This window comes from Anabas testudineus, chromosome 9 (genome assembly GCF_900324465.2).
Source record: "Anabas testudineus chromosome 9, fAnaTes1.2, whole genome shotgun sequence".
Lineage (NCBI taxonomy): Eukaryota > Metazoa > Chordata > Actinopteri > Anabantiformes > Anabantidae > Anabas > Anabas testudineus.
Window position 1 is genome coordinate 28,141,834 of NC_046618.1, and position 13,671 is coordinate 28,155,504.

At 35.5% G+C, this 13,671-nt stretch overlaps 1 protein-coding gene across 4 annotated transcripts in view; it reads left to right on the forward strand.

Moving 5' to 3' along the window:
• The first annotated feature begins 11 nt into the window (after positions 1-11).
• Positions 12-13,671, forward strand: part of slc44a1b (solute carrier family 44 member 1b) — a 42,925-nt gene continuing 29,265 nt past the window's right edge. The window contains exons 1-2 of one of the 4 annotated variants that reach the window (XM_026342391.1): positions 12-108; positions 3,735-3,824. In XM_026342391.1, coding sequence (XP_026198176.1) covers positions 52-108; positions 3,735-3,824 — 147 coding nt within the window. In that variant the 5' untranslated portion in view covers positions 12-51. Of the gene's footprint in view, positions 109-1,522; positions 3,326-3,734; positions 3,825-13,671 lie in introns of those variants that run through there. The other 3 variants (XR_003297627.1, XM_026342393.1, XM_026342392.1) reach the window with 3 other exon arrangements.

The following is a 13,671-nucleotide window of genomic DNA, read 5'->3' on the forward strand; positions in this document are numbered from 1 at the left end:
TCTGACACAACCACCAGGACTCTGCAGGACTCTGCCGGACTCTCCAGGAACATGGACTCTAAGCGTCTCTCGTCAGGCTCTCAGCAGCAGGTTCGGCTTAGGCCAAAGGTAAAAAACGTTTCAGCAGCAGTTTATATTTTAAAGTTAAAGTGAGTAACGTTTTTGGACTGTGACAAAGTACTTTTACTCAGGAATTATACTTCGGTACTTTACCTGACTCCTTCATTTTCTGCCTCATTATGCTTCATATTTGTACTTTATTGCAAAAACATAAAATATCTAAAGGCGAAGTTTAAAGATACTGCAGTATTTTTGATTACTGCAACTTGAATTATGTATATTACAGTAAAGTACCGCTTACGTATTAATATGCCAATATGCAATATGGTTTATACCAGTTATAGGCAGAAACATCAGGAACCACACTCGCACAGATCTACACGGCGAACAGCACAGTGCAGCTTCTGAACTTCGTCTTAACTGTGTCACCCAGAGGAGCAGCTGCAGCAGTTATTGTGCTTTAGCAGGTCTAAAGTCTAACTGCTGTGGAGGTATGACCTCCAGGAAAAACACATAGCTGAGTTCACTATTATTCCACGTAGACAGAGCAGGTTGGAAATATCCACCTTTACTTACCAGAAACACCCGAGTGGCCTCCAGCACTCAGGGAACTTTAGTAAAAGTTGAATTGAAGATGTGTTTGATGCAGTAACAATAGGAGCTGTTGGTCAAAGTCGTCCTCACCACGAGTATTTCTTTTGTGTTGTTATATTAAAGAGCTGTCTTTGACAGAAAGATAATATGTGTATATAAATAATATAAACTCAATCTTATTGTGCCCCAAGTTCTGATGGGATGTTATTTCTGTTACTTATAAAACAGGTTCAGGTGAAAACTTTATAACAAAATATGATTTATTTCAGAAATGATGCTCCAGACACTGCACAGTAGTAGAAACAGTAAAGTACGATATAAACTACATACAATATACTACTACAACATGTACTGGAAATAACAAATACTTTACTTATCTCAGTACACACAGTACAAGTACCTGTTAGAGTGTGTGCTTGTGTATGTGGTGACTGGTGGAGACTGTAAATTCACACTAACAGTAAAACTCTGTTCATGTTGAACTGAAACAAAGACGTCACTTCTTTAAATGTCTCAGACTGTGACATGTGTCTTCAGCACTGCTCAGCACGGACATGACTTCTCTCTGCGAACAAATTAGATTAAATAAACTCACAGATTAGTGAGAACACCTTAAAATAACCAGAATAACCACCACACTGGAGGTTAAATCGATTCAATTCAATTTTATTTGAATAGCTCCAAATCACAACAGAAGTCATCTCGAGGTACTTTCCAGTGTTTAAGGTTTAAGACCTTACAAATAGAACTGTATACAGAATTATATAGAAGAACCAACAACCCCACTGAGCAGCACCAGGAGACAGTGGAGAGGAAAAACTCCCTTTAGAGGAGGAATGCACATCATAGTTTATCATATTTCTTTGTATTCATCATATTTGAGTAAATACTAGTGAAAATTGCTTCAATAATAATGACCTGATAATTACTATAGAAATACTGTGTATTCCATGTTCTGTTCTCTTGTGCTTTAGCAGAAATCTTATCGACAGATAATTGATGTAACACATCATCTCTGACCTCAGTGTCTAACTAACAGTTGAAATCAGATTAAAAACACCATCTTTCAGGTGCAAGACAGTAAGAAGAAGAAAACTTCTCTTCTATAAAAGGCAGCACACAATCTGCATATATTGTACAATTCATGAAAATGAAATTGCACTTGAGTCTGATATTCATATTGCACGAGTATAATACAGCTCTCGCTCTGTTTCGTTCAGCCACTTGTTGATAATATTGATCCTCTTTTTCTTTTCCATTCAGCTGTTCAACACAGTGAATCATCTGCCTCCCTTCAGCCCTGTCCTCTGCATCCTCTTCTCTCACACCGACTAACTCCATGTCTTCTCTCTCTACAAATCTCCTCTTTGGTCTTCCTCTACACCTCCTGCCTGACAGCTCCAAACTCAGCATCCGTTTACTGATATGTTCCCAATCTCTCCTCTGAACATGTCCAAACCACCTCAATCTGGCCTCTGACTTTACCTCTAACATCTGACATGGTCTGTCCCTCTGATGGACTCATTCCTGAACCTCTCCATCCTCGTCACTCCCAATAGAACCTCGACATCTTCAGCTCTGCCTCCTGTCTTTTCTTCGGTGACACTGTCTCTAAGCCGTACAGCATCGCTGGTCTCTCCACTGTCTTGAACACCTTTTCCACACTTGTTCTGTTTTGCTGCGACTAACCTTCATTCCTCTGCTTTCCAGAGCACACCTCCACCTCTCTAGATTTTCCTCCATCTGCTCCCTGCTCTCACCACAGATCACAGTGTGCACATCTGCAAACATCACAGTCCATGGAGCTTCCTGTCTAACTTCCTCTGTCAGCCTGTCCATCACCAGAGTAAACAAGAAGGGGCTCAGAAACCATCCGTGATGCACACCCACCTCCACACACCTACAGCCCACTCACCACTGTCTCACAGCTCTCATACTTGTTGACAATATTGCTATTACTCTTAATATTGCACGCGAGTTTATCAGTTATTATCAGTTATATAGAGAGCTGAGTAGAGAACAAAACAATCAGTAAACTGACAAATTACACAATTATATACAAACATACTAACTCAAGATATGCAGGTTAGTTAACAGAGGATGTCATGTATTAAGATAAACCACAGAATTTCAGTGAGCATCTGTAAATGTGTGAAGTTTAGACAGAAGTCAACAATAAATTAAACTGTCATCATCTTAAATAAAGCGGAGGAAACAGCGCCACTCTGTCATTAGCCTCCACTCAGTGGTCACTGCGGGTACTGCAGCTCTCGCTCCGTTTCGTTCAGCCACGAACACTAATTGCGCGTGCGCAATGAGATGAATGGCCGCTGCACCTGACGGCCCACCAGGAAGTGTGGCGGACAAAGCCTCGGCTGTTAATCCCCGCTCGGTACGGTAACCGGAGGAGGCACCGACAGTAGCATGCTCAGCGGACCGGAGCGCTCAGTCTGACCGTCGGGACCGTCTCCGCTCCCGGCTCGGCCTCCGGGATCGCGCCGCTGCGCAGTGAGTGCATGCAGGCAGAGCGCGTCCTCCCCCCGCCTGTCGAGCTGCAGACCCCGCTGCTGCTGAGCTGAAGCTCCGTGAGGCTCCGTGAAGCTCCGTGAGGCTCCGTGAAGCTCCGGGCACGTCCACCCTGCCTGCAATGGGATGCTGCGGTAGCGCGGAGGTAAGCACGGTTCGGTTCGGCTCGGCTCGGCCCTGTGTCGGTCTCCCCCCGGTGCCCTTCAGCAAAGCACCGGTGCGTGTTTATTGTTTCACCGTGAAAGGGAAACCGCTCCCGGGAAGCGGACAGGGCCGAGGTGGGATTAGAGCCAGCGGCTGTAATCCAATTAACTCCTCCCGGAGACAGGAGGGTTACCGGGGCCTGTAACGGGACCGTCCTGTCCTCTGCTCCCGGTAAACAACCGGTCCGGAGCTCCGGCTCAAAATGAAGCTGTGTGGAATCTGATCAGTGCTGAAACCGAGCCGAGCCGAGCCGGGCTGACAGGCCAGGCCAGGACAGGCGGGGCTTGGCCCGGTTCTGCAGGCCCGGTTCTGCAGGCCCGGCTCATGACCGTGTTGTGTGTGTGTTTCAGAGGACAAAGAGAGAATGGAGACCGCTGGAGGACCGGAGCTGCACAGACCTGCCCTGGTTCCTGCTCTTCACCGTCTACTGCGTCGGCATGGTAACCACACAGTACTGTAGTAATACTACCACAGTACTACTGTCAGTATCACTATTGATACAAATACTGTAGTGATACTACCACAGTACTACTGTCAGTATCACTAAAGATACAAATACTGTAGTAATACTACCACAGTACTACTGTCAGTATCACTATTGATACAAATACTGTAGTGATACTACCACAGTACTACTGTCAGTATCACTAAAGATACAAATACTGTAGTGATACTACCACAGTACTACTGTCAGTATCACTATTGATACAAATACTGTAGTAATACTACCACAGTACTACTGTCAGTATCACTATTGATACAAATACTGTAGTGATACTACCACAGTACTACTGTCAGTATCACTAAAGATACAAATACTGTAGTGATACTACCACAGTACTACTGTCAGTATCACTAATAATAGAAATACTGTAGTAATACTACCACAGTACTACTGTGAGTACTACTGATAGCATCACTAATAATAGAAATACTGTAGTAATACTACCACAGTACTACTGTCAGTATCACTAAAGATACAAATACTGTAGTGATACTACCACAGTACTACTGTCAGTATCACTATTGATACAAATACTGTAGTAATACTACCACAGTACTACTGTCAGTATCACTAAAGATACAAATACTGTAGTAATACTACCACAGTACTACTGTCAGTATCACTAATAATAGAAATACTGTAGTAATACTACCACAGTACTACTGTCAGTATCACTAAAGATACAAATACTGTAGTAATACTACCACAGTACTACTGTCAGTATCACTAATGATACAAATACTGTAGTAATACTACCACAGTACTACTGTCAGTATCACTAAAGATACAAATACTGTAGTGATACTACCACAGTACTACTGTCAGTATCACTAAAGATACAAATACTGTAGTAATACTACCACAATACTACTGTGAGTACTACTGATAGCATCACTAATAATAGAAATACTGTAGTAATACTACCACAGTACTACTGTCAGTATCACTAATGATACAAATACTGTAGTGATACTACCACAGTACTACTGTCAGTATCACTAAAGATACAAATACTGTAGTGATACTACCACAGTACTACTGTCAGTATCACTAAAGATACAAATACTGTAGTGATACTACCACAGTACTACTGTCAGTATCACTAAAGATACAAATACTGTAGTGATACTACCACAGTACTACTGTCAGTATCACTAATGATACAAATACTGTAGTAATACTACCACAGTACTACTGTCAGTATCACTAAAGATACAAATACTGTAGTGATACTACCACAGTACTACTGTCAGTATCACTAAAGATACAAATACTGTAGTAATACTACCACAGTACTACTGTCAGTATCACTAATAATAGAAATACTGTAGTAATACTACCACAGTACTACTGTCAGTATCACTAAAGATACAAATACTGTAGTGATACTACCACAGTACTACTGTCAGTATCACTAAAGATACAAATACTGTAGTGATACTACCACAGTACTACTGTCAGTATCACTAATGATACAAATACTGTAGTAATACTACCACATTACTACTGTCAGTATCACTAATGATACAAATACTGTAGTAATACTACCACAATACTACTGTCAGTATCACTAATGATACAAATACTGTAGTGATACTACCACAGTACTACTGTCAGTATCACTAAAGATACAAATACTGTAGTGATACTACCACAGTACTACTGTCAGTACACTGATAGTATCACTAAAAATAGAAATACTGTAGTAATACTACCACAGTACTACTGTCAGTATCACTAAAGATACAACTACTGTAGTGATACTACCACAGTACTACTGTCAGTATCACTAATAATAGAAATACTGTAGTAATACTACCACAGTACTACTGTCAGTATCACTAAAGATGCAAATACTGTAGTAATACTACCACAGTACTACTGTCAGTATCACTAATAATAGAAATACTGTAGTAATACTACCACAGTACTACTGTCAGTATCACTAAAGATACAAATACTGTAGTGATACTACCACAGTACTACTGTCAGTATCACTAATGATACAAATACTGTAGTGATACTACCACAGTACTACTGTCAGTATCACTAATGATACAAATACTGTAGTGATACTACCACAGTACTACTGTCAGTATCACTAATGATACAAATACTGTAGTGATACTACCACAGTACTACTGTCAGTATCACTAATAATAGAAATACTGTAGTAATACTACCACATTACTACTGTCAGTATCACTAATGATACAAATACTGTAGTAATACTACCACAATACTACTGTCAGTATCACTAATGATACAAATACTGTAGTGATACTACCACAGTACTACTGTCAGTATCACTAAAGATACAAATACTGTAGTGATACTACCACAGTACTACTGTCAGTATCACTAATGATACAAATACTGTAGTAATACTACCACAGTACTACTGTCAGTATCACTAAAGATACAAATACTGTAGTGATACTACCACAGTACTACTGTCAGTATCACTAAAGATACAAATACTGTACTAATACTACCACAGTACTACTGTCAGTATCACTAATGATACAAATACTGTAGTAATACTACCACAGTACTACTGTCAGTATCACTAATAATAGAAATACTGTAGTAATACTACCACAATACTACTGTGATTACTACTGATAGCATCACTAATAATAGAAATACTGTAGTAATACTACCACAGTACTACTGTCACTATCACTAATGATACAAATACTGTAGTAATACTACCACAGTACTACTGTCAGTATCACTAATAATAGAAATACTGTAGTAATACTACCACAGTACTACTGTCAGTATCACTAATGATACAAATACTGTAGTAATACTACCACAATACAACTGATATTATCACTAATAATAGAAATACTGTAGTAACACTACCACAGTACTACTGTCAGTACTACTGATAGTATTACTAAAAATAGAAATACTGTAGTAATACTACCACAGTACTACTGTCAGTATCACTAATGATACAAATACTGTAGTAATACTACCACAGTACTACTGTCAGTACTACTGATAGTATTACTAAAAATAGAAATACTGTAGTAATACTACCACAGTACTACTGTCAGTATCACTAATGATAGAAATACTGTAGTAATACTACCACAGTACTACTGTCAGTATCACTTATGATAGAAATACTGTAGTAATACTACCACAGTACTACTGTCAGTATCACTAATAATAGAAATACTGTAGTAATACTACCACAGTACTACTGTCAGTATCACTAATGATACAAATACTGTAGTAATACTACCACAGTACTACTGTCAGTACTACTGATAGTATTACTAAAATAGAAATACTGTAGTAATACTACCACAGTACTACTGTCAGTATCACTAATGATACAAATACTGTAGTAATACTACCACAGTACTACTGTCAGTATCACTAATGATACAAATACTGTAGTAATACTACCACATTACTACTGTCAGTACACTGATAGTATCACTGAAAATAGAAATACTGTAGTAATACTACCACAGTACTACTGTCAGTATCACTAATAATAGAAATACTGTAGTAATACTACCACATTACTACTGTCAGTATCACTAATGATACAAATACTGTAGTAATACTACCACAATACAACTGATAGTATCACTAATAATAGAAATACTGTAGTAACACTACCACAGTACTACTGTCAGTATCACTAATGATACAAATACTGTAGTGATACTACCACAGTACTACTGTCAGTATCACTATTGATACAAATACTGTAGTAATACTACCACAGTACTACTGTCAGTATCACTAAAGATACAAATACTGTAGTAATACTACCACAGTACTACTGTCAGTATCACTAATGATACAAATACTGTAGTAATACTACCACAGTACTACTGTCAGTATCACTAAAGATACAAATACTGTAGTAATACTACCACAGTACTACTGTCAGTATCACTAAAGATACAAATACTGTAGTAATACTACCACAGTACTACTGTCAGTATCACTAAAGATACAAATACTGTAGTAATACTACCACAGTACTACTGTCAGTACACTGATAGTATCACTAAAGATACAAATACTGTAGTAATACTACCACAGTACTACTGTCAGTATCACTAAAGATACAAATACTGTAGTAATACTACCACAGTACTACTGTCAGTATCACTAAAGATACAAATACTGTAGTAATACTACCACAGTACTACTGTCAGTACATTGATAGTATCACTAATAATAGAAATACTGTAGTAATACTACCACAGTACTACTGTCAGTATCACTAAAGATACAAATACTGTAGTAATACTACCACAGTACTACTGTCAGTACATTGATAGTATCACTAATAATAGAAATACTGTAGTAATACTACCACAGTACTACTGTCAGTATCACTAATGATACAAATACTGTAGTAATACTACCACAGTACTACTGTCAGTATCACTAATAATAGAAATACTGTAGTAATACTACCACAGTACTACTGTCAGTATCACTAATGATACAAATACTGTAGTAATACTACAACAGTACTACTGTCAGTACATTGATAGTATCACTAATAATAGAAATACTGTAGTAATACTACCACAGTACTACTGTCAGTATCACTAATGATACAAATACTGTAGTAATACTACCACAGTACTACTGTCAGTACCACTAATAATAGAAATGCTGTAGTAATACTACTACAATAGAACTGATAGTATCACTAATAATAGAAATACTGTAGTAATACTACCACAGTAATACTGTCAGTACTACTGATAGTATTACTAAAATAGAAATACTGTAGTAATACTACCACAGTACTACTGTCAGTACACTGATAGTATCACTAATGATACAAATACTGTAGTAACACTACCACAGTACTACTGTCAGTATCACTAATAGTAGAAATACTGTAGTAATACTACCACAGTACTACTGTCAGTATCACTAATAATAGAAATACTGTAGTAATACTACCACAATACTACTGTGAGTACTACTGATAGCATCACTAATAATAGAAATACTGTAGTAATACTACCACAGTACTACTGTCAGTACACTGATAGTATCACTAATGATACAAATACTGTAGTAACACTACCACAGTACTACTGTCAGTATCACTAATAGTAGAAATACTGTAGTAATACTACCAGAGTACTACTGTCAGTATCACTAATAATAGAAATACTGTAGTAATACTACCACAGTACTACTGTCAGTATCACTAATGATACAAATACTGTAGTAATACTACAACAGTACTACTGTCAGTACATTGATAGTATCACTAATAATAGAAATACTGTAGTAATACTACCACAGTACTACTGTCAGTATCACTAATGATACAAATACTGTAGTAATACTACCACAGTACTACTGTCAGTACCACTAATAATAGAAATACTGTAGTAATACTACTACAATAGAACTGATAGTATCACTAATAATAGAAATACTGTAGTAATACTACCACAGTACTACTGTCAGTACTACTGATAGTATTACTAAAATAGAAATACTGTAGTAATACTACCACAGTACTACTGTCAGTACACTGATAGTATCACTAATGATACAAATACTGTAGTAACACCACCACAGTACTACTGTCAGTATCACTAATAGTAGAAATACTGTAGTAATACTACCACAGTACTACTGTCAGTGTCACTAATAATAGAAATACTGTAGTAATACTACCACAATACAACTGATAGTATCACTAATAATATTAATACTGTAGTAATACTACCACAATACTACTGTCAGTACTACTGATAGTATTACTAAAAATAGAAATACTGTAGTAATACTACCACAATACAACTGATAGTATCACTAATAATAGAAATACTGTAGTAATACTACCACAATACAACTGATAGTATCACTAATAATAGAAATACTGTAGTAATACTACCACAGTACTACTGACAGTACTACTGATAGTATTACTAAAAATAGAAATACTGTAGTAATACTACCACAGTACTACTGTCAGTATCACTAATAATAGAAATACTGTAGTAATACTACCACAGTACTACTGTCAGTATCACTAATGATACAAATACTGTAGTAATACTACAACAGTACTACTGTCAGTACATTGATAGTATCACTAATAATAGAAATACTGTAGTAATACTACCACAGTACTACTGTCAGTATCACTAATGATACAAATACTGTAGTAATACTACCACAGTACTACTGTCAGTACCACTAATAATAGAAATGCTGTAGTAATACTACTACAATAGAACTGATAGTATCACTAATAATAGAAATACTGTAGTAATACTACCACAGTACTACTGTCAGTACTACTGATAGTATTACTAAAATAGAAATACTGTAGTAATACTACCACAGTACTACTGTCAGTACACTGATAGTATCACTAATGATACAAATACTGTAGTAACACTACCACAGTACTACTGTCAGTATCACTAATAGTAGAAATACTGTAGTAATACTACCACAGTACTACTGTCAGTATCACTAATAATAGAAATACTGTAGTAATACTACCACAATACTACTGTCAGTATCACTAAAGATACAAATACTGTAGTAATACTACCACAGTACTACTGTCAGTATCACTAAAGATACAAATACTGTAGTAATACTACCACAGTACTACTGTCAGTACATTGATAGTATCACTAATAATAGAAATACTGTAGTAATACTACCACAGTACTACTGTCAGTATCACTAAAGATACAAATACTGTAGTAATACTACCACAGTACTACTGTCAGTACATTGATAGTATCACTAATAATAGAAATACTGTAGTAATACTACCACAGTACTACTGTCAGTATCACTAATGATACAAATACTGTAGTAATACTACCACAGTACTACTGTCAGTATCACTAATAATAGAAATACTGTAGTAATACTACCACAGTACTACTGTCAGTATCACTAATGATACAAATACTGTAGTAATACTACAACAGTACTACTGTCAGTACATTGATAGTATCACTAATAATAGAAATACTGTAGTAATACTACCACAGTACTACTGTCAGTATCACTAATGATACAAATACTGTAGTAATACTACCACAGTACTACTGTCAGTACCACTAATAATAGAAATGCTGTAGTAATACTACTACAATAGAACTGATAGTATCACTAATAATAGAAATACTGTAGTAATACTACCACAGTACTACTGTCAGTACTACTGATAGTATTACTAAAATAGAAATACTGTAGTAATACTACCACAGTACTACTGTCAGTACACTGATAGTATCACTAATGATACAAATACTGTAGTAACACTACCACAGTACTACTGTCAGTATCACTAATAGTAGAAATACTGTAGTAATACTACCACAGTACTACTGTCAGTATCACTAATAATAGAAATACTGTAGTAATACTACCACAATACTACTGTGAGTACTACTGATAGCATCACTAATAATAGAAATACTGTAGTAATACTACCACAGTACTACTGTCAGTACACTGATAGTATCACTAATGATACAAATACTGTAGTAACACTACCACAGTACTACTGTCAGTATCACTAATAGTAGAAATACTGTAGTAATACTACCAGAGTACTACTGTCAGTATCACTAATAATAGAAATACTGTAGTAATACTACCACAGTACTACTGTCAGTATCACTAATGATACAAATACTGTAGTAATACTACAACAGTACTACTGTCAGTACATTGATAGTATCACTAATAATAGAAATACTGTAGTAATACTACCACAGTACTACTGTCAGTATCACTAATGATACAAATACTGTAGTAATACTACCACAGTACTACTGTCAGTACCACTAATAATAGAAATACTGTAGTAATACTACTACAATAGAACTGATAGTATCACTAATAATAGAAATACTGTAGTAATACTACCACAGTACTACTGTCAGTACTACTGATAGTATTACTAAAATAGAAATACTGTAGTAATACTACCACAGTACTACTGTCAGTACACTGATAGTATCACTAATGATACAAATACTGTAGTAACACCACCACAGTACTACTGTCAGTATCACTAATAGTAGAAATACTGTAGTAATACTACCACAATACAACTGATAGTATCACTAATAATATAAATACTGTAGTAATACTACCACAGTACTACTGACAGTACTACTGATAGTATTACTAAAAATAGAAATACTGTAGTAATACTACCACAGTACTACTGTCAGTATCACTAATAATAGAAATACTGTATTAATACTACCACAATACAACTGATAGTATCACTAATAATAGAAATACTGTAGTAATACTACCACAATACAACTGATAGTATCACTAATAATATAAATACTGTAGTAATACTACCACAGTACTACTGACAGTACTACTGATAGTATTACTAAAAATAGAAATACTGTAGTAATACTACCACAGTACTACTGTCAGTATCACTAATAATAGAAATACTGTATTAATACTACCACAGTACTACTGTCAGTTCTACTGATAGTATTACTAAAAATAGAAATACTGTAGTAATACTACCACAGTACTACTGTCAGTATCACTAATAATAGAAATACTGTAGTAATACTACCACAATACTACTGTGAGTACTACTGATAGCATCACTAATAATAGAAATACTGTAGTAATACTACCACAATACAACTGATAGTATCACTAATAATAGAAATACTGTAGTAATACTACCACAATACTACTGTCAGTTTCACTAATAATAGAAATGCTGTAGTAATACTACCACAGTACTACTGTCAGTATCACTAATAATAGAAATATTGTAGTAATACTACCACAGTACTACTGTGAGTACTACTGATAGCATCACTAATAATAGAAATACTGTAGTAATACTACCACAGTACTACTGTGAGTATCACCAATAATAGAAATGCTGTAGTAATAGTACCACAATACTACTGATAGTATCACTAATAATAGAAATACTGTAGTAATACTACCACAATACAACTGATAGTATCACTAATAATATAAATACTGTAGTAATACTACCACAGTACTACTGACAGTACTACTGATAGTATTACTAAAAATAGAAATACTGTAGTAATACTACCACAGTACTACTGTCAGTATCACTAATAATAGAAATACTGTATTAATACTACCACAGTACTACTGTCAGTACTACTGATAGTATTACTAAAAATAGAAATACTGTAGTAATACTACCACAGTACTACTGTCAGTATCACTAATAATAGAAATACTGTAGTAATACTACCACAATACTACTGTGAGTACTACTGATAGCATCACTAATAATAGAAATACTGTAGTAATACTACCACAATACAACTGATAGTATCACTAATAATAGAAATACTGTAGTAATACTACCACAATACTACTGTCAGTTTCACTAATAATAGAAATGCTGTAGTAATACTACCACAGTACTACTGTCAGTATCACTAATAATAGAAATATTGTAGTAATACTACCACAGTACTACTGTGAGTACTACTGATAGCATCACTAATAATAGAAATACTGTAGTAATACTACCACAGTACTACTGTGAGTATCACCAATAATAGAAATGCTGTAGTAATAGTACCACAATACTACTGATAGTATCACAAATAATAGAAATGCTGTAGTAATAGTTCCACAATACTACTGTCAGTACGCTGATAGTATCACAAATAATAGAAATGCTGTAGTAATAGTACCACAATACTACTGTCAGTACTCTGATAGTATCACAAATAATAGAAATGCTGTAGTAATAG